This window comes from Oncorhynchus kisutch, unplaced genomic scaffold, assembly GCF_002021735.2.
Source record: "Oncorhynchus kisutch isolate 150728-3 unplaced genomic scaffold, Okis_V2 Okis06b-Okis10b_hom, whole genome shotgun sequence".
Lineage (NCBI taxonomy): Eukaryota > Metazoa > Chordata > Actinopteri > Salmoniformes > Salmonidae > Oncorhynchus > Oncorhynchus kisutch.
Genome location: NW_022261983.1, coordinates 12,350,159 through 12,364,906, shown reverse-complemented (window position 1 = coordinate 12,364,906; position 14,748 = coordinate 12,350,159). Strand labels below are relative to the sequence as shown.

Below are 14,748 nucleotides of genomic sequence, written 5' to 3'. Positions count from 1 at the left end.
CAGGTAGAGGATATGTAGTGATTCATATCAACATCATGGATTATATAATGGAGGGTAGAGGATATGTAGTGATTCATATCAACATCATGGATTATATAATGGAGGGTATAAACATCATGGATTATATAATGGAGGGTAGAGGATATGTAGTGATTCATATCAACATCATGGATTATATAATGGAGGGTATAAACATCATGGATTATATAATGGAGGGTAGAGGATATGTAGTGATTAATATCAACGTCATGGATTATATAATGGAGGGTAGAGGATATGTAGTGATTCATATCAACATCATGGATTATATAATGGAGGGTAGAGTATATGTAGTGATTAATATAAACATCATGGATTATATAATGGAGCTGTGATGAGGGTAGAGGTAGAGAATGGTGCAGAGTCAAAAGCAGAACAAATAGATTTGAATTAGTTTATCATACAGACCCTTTAGTTAAATAGTTGGGACACATTTACAGTGACTTGTAGGTCTGTGTGGTTACAGTAAAGATCAATAATTATAATAGTATTATTAGAATTGTGGAAGTCTGTTAACCCCTGGACATGGCAATCAACTATGAGAATAGCTAGTGATTGTGGAGGCCCCTCCCTCTTGTCCTACGTGGCTTGCTGATAGGCTGAGATATAAAGGCCCCTCCCTCTGGTCCTCCCTGTCTGTCTCCTTATAGGTGGTCCTGCAGCCTCTCCTCTCCTCACACTCCAACCCTGCTCATCTCTCAGCTGGACAGTAAGGGCCGTTCACACCTCACACTGACAACATGCTGGGGACACTCTGCACTCTCATCACTGCTGTAACATGTAAGGAGTCTGACTTCCTGGAGGTTTTAGTTCCTGGTTTATTAATAATGAGTCTGTATGTTTCTATTTACTTAATGTCATCTTCTTATTTCCCAGGTGTCTGTGGTGTGACTGTGGTGACACAGAAGCCTCCTGTTGTGACGGTGAGGAAAGGAGACACGGCCTCTCTGGACTGTAACCTGGGGACTGTTCAGAATAGTGCTGCTCGTTGGTATAAACAGGTTCCAGGAGGAGTCCCTCAGTTTGTTTTATTTTTCTACCACGCTAAAAGTGCTCCTACCTATGGCTCTGGTTTCTCCTCTCCTAAATTCACATCTAATCATCAGTCTAAATCAGATTATCGTTTGATTATTAACACTGTGGAGGAGACAGACTCAGCAGTGTATTACTGTCAGACTTTGGACAGCTCTGTTAGTGAGCACGCATCACAGTGATATACACCATAACAAAAACCTCCTCACCAAATTCACTCACTTCTGCTTTCAGATGTTCTGAATATAAACACTAACTGAATGTCAAGTCATCCTGAACCAGTGTGTCTGCAGTAGGAGAACATTCCATGCTTGTGTTTTACACAAAACGCTTCACACATTTAGTAGAATGTTGTCATTAACAATTACACCTAGTTGTCACAAAGCATGAATGATAAAGTGATATTCCAGAAGGTTCAGTCCTAACAGAAGACTCCATGTATCAGAACCTCCATGATAGTCAGTCCCCTGGTTTACAGTAGAGACATATTACATCAACAGTCATTTAGTGATGTACTGTTAGTTCAGAACCCCACCATCAGGTCCAGACATTATTATAATGTTATTATCTATATTATGACATGCTGATTCTAACACAACTCACATGAAACTAAAACTGATATTTCAGTGTAACCAAAATGATCCCATATGGTTTTTGTTAGTCCAATCTAATATATTTATTTTCAAGTTTAATAGTTACAGTCATTTACATTAATCAGGAGTCCATCTTCTCAGAAGCTGATAGGCTGAGATGTAGAGGCCCCTCCCTCTGGTCCTCCCTGTCTGTCTCCTTATAGGTGGGTCCTGCAGCCTCTCCTCTCATCACACTCCAACCCTGCTCATCTCTCAGCTGGACAGTAAGGGCCGTTCACACCACACACTGACAACATGCTGGGGACACTCTGCACTCTCATCACTGCTCTAACATGTAAGGTGTCTGACTTCCTGGAGGTTCCAGGAGGAGTTCCTCAGTATGTTTTACAGTGGTACTACTATAATTGGACCTCTGTAAAATATGGCTCTGGTTTCTCCTCTCCTAAATTCTGTTACGGTTTTCTTCTGGTGAAAGAGAGGAGGGCTCTGGCAGATCCTGGCTGACTGGCGGATCCTGGCTGAATGGCGGATGCTGGCTGAATGGCGGATCCTGGCCGAATGGCGGCTCTGGCGGATCCTGGCTGACTGGCGGCTCTGGCGTATCCTGCCTGACTGGTGGCTCTGGCTGCTCCATGCTGACTGGCGGCTCTGGCTGCTCCATGCTGACTGGCGGCTCTGGCTGCTCCATGCTGACTGGCGGCTCTGGCTGCTCCATGCTGACTGGCGGCTCATGACAGACATGAGACTCTAGTGGCTCATGACAGACGGGAGATTCTGGCGGCTCATGACAGACGGGAGACTCTGGCAGCGCTGGACAGGCGGGAGACTCCGGCAGCGATGGACAGGCGAGGCGCACTGTAGGCCTGGTGCGTGGTGCTGGCACTGGTGGTACTGGGCCGAGGACACGCACAGGAAGCCTGGTGCGGGGAGCTGCCACCGGAGGGCTGGTGCGTGGAGGTGGTACTGGATAGACCGGACCGTGCAGGCGCACTGGAGCTCTTGAACACCGAGCCTGCCCAACCTTACCAGGTTGAATGCTCCCGGTCGCCCTGCCAGTGCGGCGAGGTGGAATAGCCCGCACTGGGCTATGCAGGCGAACCGGGGACACCGTGCGCAAGGCTGGTGCCATGTAAGCCGACCCAAGGAGACGCACTGGAGACCAGATGCGTAGAGCCGGCTTCATGACACTTGGCTCGATGCCCACTCTAGCCCGGCCGATACAAGGAGCTGGTATGTACCGCACCGGGCTATGCAACCCGCACTGGAGACACTGTGCGCAGCACTGTGCACAGCATAACACGGTGCCTGCCCGGTCTCTCTAGCCCCCCGGTAAGCACAGGAAGTTGGCGCAGGTCTCCTACCTGGCTTCACCATACTCCCTGTGTGCCTTCCCCCAAGAAATTTTTGGGGCTGACTCTCGGGCTTCCTTGCCAACCGTGTTCCCTCGTATCGCCGGCTCCTCTCTCCGGCTGCCTCTGCTCTCCTAAGTGCCTCCACCTGTTGTGGTGGGTGATTCTGTTACGGTTTTCTTCTGGTGAAAGAGAGGAGGACCAAAATGCAGCGTGGTTATCTTTATACAGCTTTAATGAAAGATGAAAAAATACGAACAATTTACAAAACAAGAAACGTGAAAAACCTGGTGCAACAAACACAAAGACAGGAAACATCACCCACGAAATAACCAAAGAATATGGCTGCCTAAATATGGTTCCCAATCAGAGACAACGATAAACACCTGCCTCTGATTGAGAACCACTCTAGGCAACCATAGACTTTCCTAGACAACTCTACTAAACACAACCCCATAAATCTAATAAACCCCTAGACAAGACACATAAATAACCCATGTCACACCCTGGCCTGACCAAAATAATAAAGAAAACACAACATACTAAGGCCAGGGCGTGACAAATTCACATCTAATCAAAAGTCTATATCTGATTATAGTTTGATGATTAATCATGTGGAGGAGGAAGACTCAGCAGTGTATTACTGTAAAACAAAAGACTACTATGTTGACGAGTGTGTATAACAATGACCTCCCCAAATACACTCACTTCTGCTTTATGGTAGAGGGGTGAACTCTAAGAAACAGTAGTTGATCAGTCATTATTATAACAATAAATACATGACACAATGGGAGATCTGGAAATGGAAGAACCATGTCAACAAGATTATTAGACGATTGTAAAATGAGATTTAGCCATTCTTGACGTAATCATCATCATCATCATCATCAGGTCAATACTGCATCATATGGATAGTGCTTTAACTGATGGATTTAAAAGGACCAGACACAAACAGCAGAATATGATGCTTTACTATATACTGTTACTTCATAGAGAGGAACTGGAACTCTAGAAAAGCCTGAGATGTTTGTAGTGAGAGTGAAGCTCTGTCTGAATGGGATGTTTCAGTTCCTGTCCTCTCAGTAGATAGAGTGAAGCTCTGTCTGAATGGGATGTTTCAGTTCCTGTCCTCTCAGTAGAGAGAGTGAAGCTCTGTCTGGATGGGATGTTTCAGTTCCTGTCCTCTCAGTAGAGAGAGTGAAGCTCTGTCTGAATGGGATGTTTCAGTTCCTGTCCTCTCAGTAGAGAGAGTGAAGCTCTGTCTGGATGGGATGTTTCAGTTCCTGTCCTCTCAGTAGAGAGAGTGAAGCTCTGTCTGAATGGGATGTTTCAGTTCCTGTCCTCTCAGTAGAGAGAGTGAAGCTCTGTCTGAATGGGATGTTTCAGTTTCTGTCCTCTCAGTAGAGAGAGTGAAGCTCTGTCTGAATGGGATGGTTCAGTTCCTGTCCTCTCAGTAGAGAGAGTGAAGCTCTGTCTGGATGGGATGGTTCAGTTCCTGTCCTCTCAGTAGAGAGAGTGAAGCTCTGTCTGAATGGGATGGTTCAGTTCCTGTCCTCTCAGTAGAAAGAGTGAAGCTCTGTCTGGATGGGATGGTTCAGTTCCTGTCCTCTCAGTAGAGAGAGTGAAGCTCTGTCTGAATGGGATGGTTCAGTTCCTATCCTCTCAGTAGAGAGAGTGAAGCTCTGTCTGAATGGGATGTTTCAGTTTCTGTCCTCTCAGTAGAGAGAGTGAAGCTCTGTCTGAATGGGATGTTTCAGTTCCTGTCCTCTCAGTAGAGAGAGTGAAGCTCTGTCTGAATGGGATGTTTCAGTTCCTGTCCTCTCAGTAGAGAGAGTGAAGCTCTGTCTGGATGGGATGTTTCAGTTCCTGTCCTCTCAGTAGAGAGAGTGAAGCTCTGTCTGAATGGGATGTTTCAGTTCCTGTCCTCTCAGTAGAGAGAGTGAAACTCTGTCTGAATGGGATGTTTCAGTTCCTGTCCTCTCAGTAGAGAGAGTGAAGCTCTGTCTGAATGGGATGGTTCAGTTCCTGTCCTCTCAGTAGAGAGAGTGAAGCTCTGTCTGAATGGGATGGTTCAGTTCCTGTCCTCTCAGTAGAGAGAGTGAAGCTCTGTCTGGATGGGATGGTTCAGTTCCTGTCCTCTCAGTAGAGAGAGTGAAGCTCTGTCTGAATGGGATGGTTCAGTTCCTGTCCTCTCAGTAGAGAGAGTGAAACTCTGTCTGAATGGGATGGTTCAGTTCCTGTCCTCTCAGTAGAGAGAGTGAAGCTCTGTCTGAATAGGATGTTTCAGTTCCTGTCCTCTCAGTAGAGTGAAGCTCTGTCTGAATGGGATGGTTCAGTTCCTGTCCTCTCAGTAGAGTGAAGCTCTGTCTGAATGGGATGGTTCAGTTCCTGTCCTCTCAGTAGAGAGAGTGAAGCTCTGTTTGAATGGAATGGTTCAGTTCCTGTCCTCTCAGTAGAGAGAGTGAAGCTCTGTCTGGATGGGATGTTTCAGTTCCTGTCCTCTCAGTAGAGAGAGTGAAGCTCTGTCTGGATGGGATGTTTCAGTTCCTGTCCTCTCAGTAGAGAGAGTGAAGCTCTGTCTGAATGGGATGTTTCAGTTCCTGTCCTCTCAGTAGAGAGAGTGAAGCTCTGTCTGAATGGGATGTTTCAGTTCCTGTCCTCTCAGTAGAGAGAGTGAAGCTCTGTCTGAATGGGATGGTTCAGTTCCTGTCCTCTCAGTAGAGAGAGTGAAGCTCTGTCTGAATGGGATGGTTCAGTTCCTGTCCTCTCAGTAGAGAGAGTGAAGCTCTGTCTGAATGGGATGGTTCAGTTCCTGTCCTCTCAGTAGAGAGAGTGAAGCTCTGTCTGGATGGGATGGTTCAGTTCCTGTCCTCTCAGTAGAGAGAGTGAAGCTCTGTCTGAATGGGATGTTTCAGTTCCTGTCCTCTCAGTAGAGAGTGAAGCTCTGTCTGAATGGGATGGTTCAGTTCCTGTCCTCTCAGTAGAGAGAGTGAAGCTCTGTTTGAATGGGATGGTTCAGTTCCTGTCCTCTCAGTAGAGAGAGTGAAGCTCTGTCTGGATGGGATGTTTCAGTTCCTGTCCTCTCAGTAGAGAGAGTGAAGCTCTGTCTGAATGGGATGTTTCAGTTCCTGTCCTCTCAGTAGAGAGAGTGAAGCTCTGTCTGAATGGGATGTTTCAGTTCCTGTCCTCTCAGTAGAGAGAGTGAAGCTCTGTCTGGATGGGATGTTTCAGTTCCTGTCCTCTCAGTAGAGAGAGTGAAGCTCTGTCTGAATGGGATGTTTCAGTTCCTGTCCTCTCAGTAGAGAGAGTGAAGCTCTGTCTGGATGGGATGTTTCAGTTCCTGTCCTCTCAGTAGAGAGAGTGAAGCTCTGTCTGAATGGGATGTTTCAGTTCCTGTCCTCTCAGTAGAGAGAGTGAAGCTCTGTCTGAATGGGATGGTTCAGTTCCTGTCCTCTCAGTAGAGAGAGTGAAGCTCTGTCTGAATGGGATGGTTCAGTTCCTGTCCTCTCAGTAGAGAGAGTGAAGCTCTGTCTGAATGGGTTGGTTCAGTTCCTGTCCTCTCAGTAGAGAGAGTGAAGCTCTGTCTGAATGGGATGGTTCAGTTCCTGTCCTCTCAGTAGAGAGAGTGATGCTCTGTCTGAATGGGATGGTTCAGTTCCTGTCCTCTCAGTAGAGAGTGGGGAGGTTATTGTACGGCTGTGTATACAAACTGAATCACTGTGGTATTCGGACAAGGAACCAAGCTCATTGTTACTGGTGAGTTCCCTTTATTTAACCTTATATTTTTGTTTTCAAGGCTTTTTGTAAAACGTAATAGTTAATAGAGTTACATATTGAACATTATATTCTTCTTTCATATTTATTTAGTGTAATTAACCTACTTTGTGGACTGATTATCAAGAGTCATGAACACCATGTGACATCTTCATAGCCTACAGTATATCTGTAGTTGTTGACTATTTGACCATGTAGGTTACTGCTGTCACTTGACAACAATACTCATTTATAATGTATCATACAATAATCATCTATTTACTCAGAGGTAGATCTGAATGTGAATGCTACATAAAGTTGTATCAACCTTTACGGTATTGGTCCCACGTTATATTAAATAATGATAAAACCATGTATATGGTAGTTACACAATGTTGCTACATGATTCATTACATTGCAGGCTACTACATTACAGTTGGTAACTCTGTTTCCTGGGTGACTAGTAGTAGGATATATGTTTGATTGTATCCCTCATTCAGCACATCTGACTATGTTTAAACGTAGAGATCTGAACTCATTATCCACTTGTACAGAAATCACATCTGACTATGTTTAAACGTAGAGATCTGAACTCATTATCCACTTGTACAGAAATCACATCTGACTATGTTTAAACATAGAGATCTGAACTCATTATCCACTTGTACAGAAATCACATCTGATTATGTTTAAACGTAGAGATCTGAACTCATTATCCACTTGTACAGAAATCACATCTGACTATGTTTAAACATAGAGATCTGAACTCATTATCCACTTGTACAGAAAGCACATCTGACTATGTTTAAACATAGAGATCTGAACTCATTATCCACTTGTACAGAAATCACATCTGACTATGTTTAAACATAGAGATCTGAACTCATTATCCACTTGTACAGAAATCACATCTGATTATGTTTAAACATAGAGATCTGAACTCATTATCCACTTGTACAGAAATCACATCTGATTATGTTTAAACATAGAGATCTGAACTCATTATCCACTTGTACAGAAATCACATCTGACTATGTTTAAACATAGAGATCTGAACTCATTATCCACTTGTACAGAAATCACATCTGATTATGTTTAAACATAGAGATCTGAACTCATTATCCACTTGTACAGAAATCACATCTGATTATGTTTAAACGTAGAGATCTGAACTCATTATCCACTTGTACAGAAATCACATCTGATTATGTTTAAACGTAGAGATCTGAACTCATTATCCACTTGTACAGAAATCACATCTGATTATGTTTAAACGTAGAGATCTGAACTCATTATCCACTTGTACAGAAATCACATCTGATTATGTTTAAACGTAGAGATCTGAACTCATTATCCACTTGTACAGAAATCACATCTGATTATGTTTAAACGTAGAGATCTGAACTCATTATCCACTTGTACAGAAATCACATCTGATTATGTTTAAACGTAGAGATCTGAACTCATTATCCACTTGTACAGAAATCACATCTGATTATGTTTAAACGTAGAGATCTGAACTCATTATCCACTTGTACAGAAATCACATCTGATTATGTTTAAACGTAGAGATCTGAACTCATTATCCACTTGTACAGAAATCACATCTGATTATGTTTAAACGTAGAGATCTGAACTCATTATCCACTTGTACAGAAATCACATCTGATTATGTTTAAACGTAGAGATCTGAACTCATTATCCACTTGTACAGAAATCACATCTGATTATGTTTAAATGTAGAGATCTGAACTCATTATCCACTTGTACAGAAATCACATCTGACTATGTTTAAACGTAGAGATCTGAACTCATTATCCACTTGTACAGAAATCACATCTGATTATGTTTAAACGTAGAGATCTGAACTCATTATCCACTTGTACAGAAATCACATCTGATTATGTTTAAACATAGAGATCTGAACTCATTATCCACTTGTACAGAAATCACATCTGACTATGTTTAAACGTAGAGATCTGAACTCATTATCCACTTGTACAGAAATCACATCTGATTATGTTTAAACGTAGAGATCTGAACTCATTATGCACTTGTACAGAAATCACATCTGATTATGTTTAAACGTAGAGATCTGAACTCATTATGCACTTGTACAGAAATCACATCTGATTATGTTTAAACGTAGAGATCTGAACTCATTATCCACTTGTACAGAAATCACATCTGATTATGTTTAAACGTAGAGATCTGAACTCATTATCCACTTGTACAGAAATCACATCTGATTATGTTTAAACGTAGAGATCTGAACTCATTATCCACTTGTACAGAAATCACATCTGATTATGTTTAAACGTAGAGATCTGAACTCATTATCCACTTGTACAGAAATCACATCTGATTATGTTTAAACGTAGAGATCTGAACTCATTATCCACTTGTACAGAAATCACATCTGATTATGTTTAAACGTAGAGATCTGAACTCATTATCCACTTGTACAGAAATCACATCTGATTATGTTTAAACGTAGAGATCTGAACTCATTATCCACTTGTACAGAAATCACATCTGACTATGTTTAAACGTAGAGAACTGAACTCATTATCCACTTGTACAGAAATCACATCTGATTATGTTTAAACGTAGAGATCTGAACTCATTATCCACTTGTACAGAAATCACATCTGATTATGTTTAAACGTAGAGATCTGAACTCATTATCCACTTGTACAGAAATCACATCTGACTATGTTTAAACGTAGAGATCTGAACTCATTATCCACTTGTACAGAAATCACATCTGATTATGTTTAAACGTAGAGATCTGAACTCATTATGCACTTGTACAGAAATCACATCTGATTATGTTTAAACGTAGAGATCTGAACTCATTATGCACTTGTACAGAAATCACATCTGATTATGTTTAAACGTAGAGATCTGAACTCATTATCCACTTGTACAGAAATCACATCTGATTATGTTTAAACGTAGAGATCTGAACTCATTATCCACTTGTACAGAAATCACATCTGATTATGTTTAAACGTAGAGATCTGAACTCATTATCCACTTGTACAGAAATCACATCTGATTATGTTTAAATGTAGAGATCTGAACTCATTATCCACTTGTACAGAAATCACATCTGATTATGTTTAAACGTAGAGATCTGAACTCATTATCCACTTGTACAGAAATCACATCTGATTATGTTTAAACGTAGAGATCTGAACTCATTATCCACTTGTACAGAAATCACATCTGATTATGTTTAAACGTAGAGATCTGAACTCATTATCCACTTGTACAGAAATCACATCTGATTATGTTTAAACGTAGAGATCTGAACTCATTATCCACTTGTACAGAAATCACATCTGATTATGTTTAAACGTAGAGATCTGAACTCATTATCCACTTGTACAGAAATCACATCTGATTATGTTTAAACGTAGAGATCTGAACTCATTATCCACTTGTACAGAAATCACATCTGATTATGTTTAAACGTAGAGATCTGAACTCATTATCCACTTGTACAGAAATCACATCTGATTATGTTTAAACGTAGAGATCTGAACTCATTATCCACTTGTACAGAAATCACATCTGATTATGTTTAAACGTAGAGATCTGAACTCATTATCCACTTGTACAGAAATCACATCTGATTATGTTTAAACGTAGAGATCTGAACTCATTATCCACTTGTACAGAAATCACATCTGATTATGTTTAAACGTAGAGATCTGAACTCATTATCCACTTGTACAGAAATCACATCTGATTATGTTTAAACGTAGAGATCTGAACTCATTATCCACTTGTACAGAAATCACATCTGACTATGTTTAAACGTAGAGAACTGAACTCATTATCCACTTGTACAGAAATCACATCTGATTATGTTTAAACGTAGAGATCTGAACTCATTATCCACTTGTACAGAAATCACATCTGATTATGTTTAAACGTAGAGATCTGAACTCATTATCCACTTGTACAGAAATCACATCTGACTATGTTTAAACGTAGAGATCTGAACTCATTATCCACTTGTACAGAAATCACATCTGATTATGTTTAAACGTAGAGATCTGAACTCATTATGCACTTGTACAGAAATCACATCTGATTATGTTTAAACGTAGAGATCTGAACTCATTATGCACTTGTACAGAAATCACATCTGATTATGTTTAAACGTAGAGATCTGAACTCATTATCCACTTGTACAGAAATCACATCTGATTATGTTTAAACGTAGAGATCTGAACTCATTATCCACTTGTACAGAAATCACATCTGATTATGTTTAAACGTAGAGATCTGAACTCATTATCCACTTGTACAGAAATCACATCTGATTATGTTTAAACGTAGAGATCTGAACTCATTATCCACTTGTACAGAAATCACATCTGATTATGTTTAAACGTAGAGATCTGAACTCATTATCCACTTGTACAGAAATCACATCTGATTATGTTTAAACGTAGAGATCTGAACTCATTATCCACTTGTACAGAAATCACATCTGATTATGTTTAAACATAGAGATCTGAACTCATTATCCACTTGTACAGAAATCACATCTGATTATGTTTAAACGTAGAGATCTGAACTCATTATCCACTTGTACAGAAATCACATCTGATTATGTTTAAACGTAGAGATCTGAACTCATTATCCACTTGTACAGAAATCACATCTGATTATGTTTAAACGTAGAGATCTGAACTCATTATCCACTTGTACAGAAATCACATCTGATTATGTTTAAACGTAGAGATCTGAACTCATTATCCACTTGTACAGAAATCACATCTGATTATGTTTAAACGTAGAGATCTGAACTCATTATCCACTTGTACAGAAATCACATCTGATTATGTTTAAACGTAGAGATCTGAACTCATTATCCACTTGTACAGAAATCACATCTGATTATGTTTAAACGTAGAGATCTGAACTCATTATCCACTTGTACAGAAATCACATCTGATTATGTTTAAACGTAGAGATCTGAACTCATTATCCACTTGTACAGAAATCACATCTGATTATGTTTAAACGTAGAGATCTGAACTCATTATCCACTTGTACAGAAATCACATCTGATTATGTTTAAACGTAGAGATCTGAACTCATTATCCACTTGTACAGAAATCTGCTTCACCTCTGAAAAGTCACATATGGAGAGTTACTTAGGAAGTTTAAAACTAAGACCAGGTACAAACAGAGACTTGTGAGTAACATGTAACGATGGAATTACATGGTTTTAGTGCCTTTACATTTATGAGCCCAACATGTTAATTGTTTGTAGCCTTTGAGAAAACGTTGTATTTTTTTATTCTACAGTATTATCACACAACCCCGTTTCATTCTACTAATTTATCAAATGATTTTGTGTAATATTTATTCTGCTCATTCCATTGGTCCAGACTCTACCCTCCCTCCGCCTGTCTTGACCATCCTCCCTCCGTCCAGCGATGAGTTGAAGTCCAGCAAAGTCACCCTACCGTGTCTGGCCAGTCAGATGGCCATGGGCTACGCAGATGTCAGCTGGACAGCGGGAGGGAATCCGGTCACCGGCGGCATCGCTACGAGTGGCCTGGTGCCGCAAGCCGACAAGACGTTTCAACTCAGCAGCTGTCTGACCGTTGACACGTCAGAATGGAACCAGGACAAAGTGTTCTCATGTAAAGTCACCGCGGGATCCAAGTTCGCTGAGAAAGGCATCAAGAAGTCTGAATGCAGCACTGAATAGCCTGAGATCCATTGTAATGTCCATTTCATTTTCTACATCAATTTTCAAGTTATTGTTAATGAATGATAAGTTTAACCTGCATATATGCATTATGTTCCATAAAAGAGAAATAGCTAATCACACTGATATCATAGGCTACATGATAAGTGGACTTGTTATATTTGAAATGGGTTGTTTTGCAGATGATTAATAAAGGAATAGTTAAAGCTTTGCTGTATTGTGGATATTCAATAAAGAACATTCTAAAGAACAAGTGTTTGTATTAGAGCATGTTGATGAGCATCAGTGTTAGCAGCTCTAAATGAGGGGGAATTTAACTGATCTCAAATAGAGCAGCCTGCTCTCTGACTTTAGTCCAGATCCAGAAATAGTTGATCTAGATATCCAGGATGTAGGGCAGGTTTACTATAATGTTAATGAATAACCAGAGATGGACCACAAGTTTAGTTTATATTACAACTTCACATTATTGAGAACCTTCATTAGTGTGATATGATTGTTTTATAAGAACCTTCATTAGTGTGATATGATTGTTTTATAAGAACCTTCATTAGTGTGATATGATTGTTTTATAAGAACATTCTGAAAGTATATATTTAATAATCTATTTAAAATAGTTGATTTGAAAAGGAAACTCGATTATTTCCTAGGCAATATTTGCTTGTACTTTTCACTGTATGAAGAATTTAAACAACAGTACAGCAGCATGATCAATTCAAAATATTCATAGTTTATATTCAATAGTGTTATAAACCTACGTCTTAATATAATGTACGTTAACATTTTACTCATGACTCTTTTCTCTCCGTACATCTTTGCCAGCAGGGGGAAAGAGAAGAGATAAAATATTATAATACGCTTCCACCTTGTGGCTCAAACTGTTGTATTCCATTATAGTTGTATTTCATTGTAATCATTTCCAGAATAAATCCATCACACAGTTTCAAATCAATCACAAATGATAACGTTATTGAAAGTTAGTGTACAATATCTGTGTTGTCAGTACAAATCTCTCCTCAGTTCTGTGTTGGTCTGGTTCAGAGAGGAGTGTAGTGATGTCGTTGAGACTAAATCAGACTAAGGTTTAGGGACCCTCCTTCCTCTGGTCCTAGTGGATGGGTGTAGTAGTAGAGAGACTATATCAGTCTAACTAAGGTTTAGGGACCCTCCTTCCTCTGGTCCTAGTGGATGGGTGTAGTAGTAGAGAGACTATATCAGTCTAACTAAGGTTTAGGGACCCTCCTTCCTCTGGTCCTAGTGGATGGGTGTAGTAGAGAGACTATATCAGTCTAACTAAGGTTTAGGGACCCTCCTTCCTCTGGTCTTAGTGGATGGGTGTAGTAGTAGAGAGACTATATCAGTCTAACTAAGGGTTAGGGACCCTCCTTCCTCTGGTCCTAGTGGATGGGTGTAGTAGTAGAGAGACTATATCAGTCTAACTAAGGTTTAGGGACCCTCCTTCCTCTGGTCCTAGTGGATGGGTGTAGTAGTAGAGAGACTATATCAGTCTAACTAAGGTTTAGGGACCCTCCTTCCTCTGGTACTAGTGGATGGGTGTAGTAGTAGAGAGACTATATCAGTCTAACTAAGGTTTAGGGACCCTCCTTCCTCTGGTCCTAGTGGATGGGTGTAGTAGAGAGACTATATCAGTCTAACTAAGGTTTAGGGACCCTCCTTCCTCTGGTCTTAGTGGATGGGTGTAGTAGTAGAGAGACTATATCAGTCTAACTAAGGTTTAGGGACCCTCCTTCCTCTGGTCTTAGTGGATGGGTGTAGTAGAGAGACTATATCAGTCTAACTAAGGTTTAGGGACCCTCCTTCCTCTGGTACTAGTGGATGGGTTTAGTAGTAGAGAGACTATATCAGTCTAACTAAGGTTTAGGGACCCTCCTTCCTCTGGTCCTAGTGGATGGGTGTAGTAGTAGAGAGACTATATCAGTCTAACTAAGGTTTAGGGACCCTCCTTCCTCTGGTCTTAGTGGATGGGTGTAGTAGTAGAGAGACTATATCAGTCTAACTAAGGTTTAGGGACCCTCCTTCCTCTGGTCTTAGTGGATGGGTGTAGTAGAGAGACTATATCAGTCTAACTAAGGTTTAGGGACCCTCCTTCCTCTGGTACTAGTGGATGGGTTTAGTAGTAGAGAGACTATATCAGTCTAACTAAGGTTTAGGGACCCTCCTTCCTCTGGTCCTAGTGGATGGGTGTAGTAGTAGAGAGACTATATCAGTCTAACTAAGGTTT

At 40.7% G+C, this 14,748-nt stretch overlaps 1 protein-coding gene across 1 annotated transcript; it reads left to right on the top strand.

Annotated features, from left to right (window-relative positions):
• The first annotated feature begins 685 nt into the window (after window positions 1–685).
• Window positions 686–13,458, top strand: LOC116359943 (immunoglobulin lambda-1 light chain-like). Its single transcript, XM_031814081.1, has 4 exons — window positions 686–819; window positions 916–1,241; window positions 6,736–6,769; window positions 12,181–13,458. The coding sequence occupies exons 1-4, from the start codon at window positions 780–782 to the stop codon at window positions 12,504–12,506; spliced, it is 726 nt and encodes a 241-aa protein (XP_031669941.1). The 5' UTR covers window positions 686–779; the 3' UTR covers window positions 12,507–13,458.
• The last annotated feature ends 1,290 nt before the right edge of the window (window positions 13,459–14,748 follow it).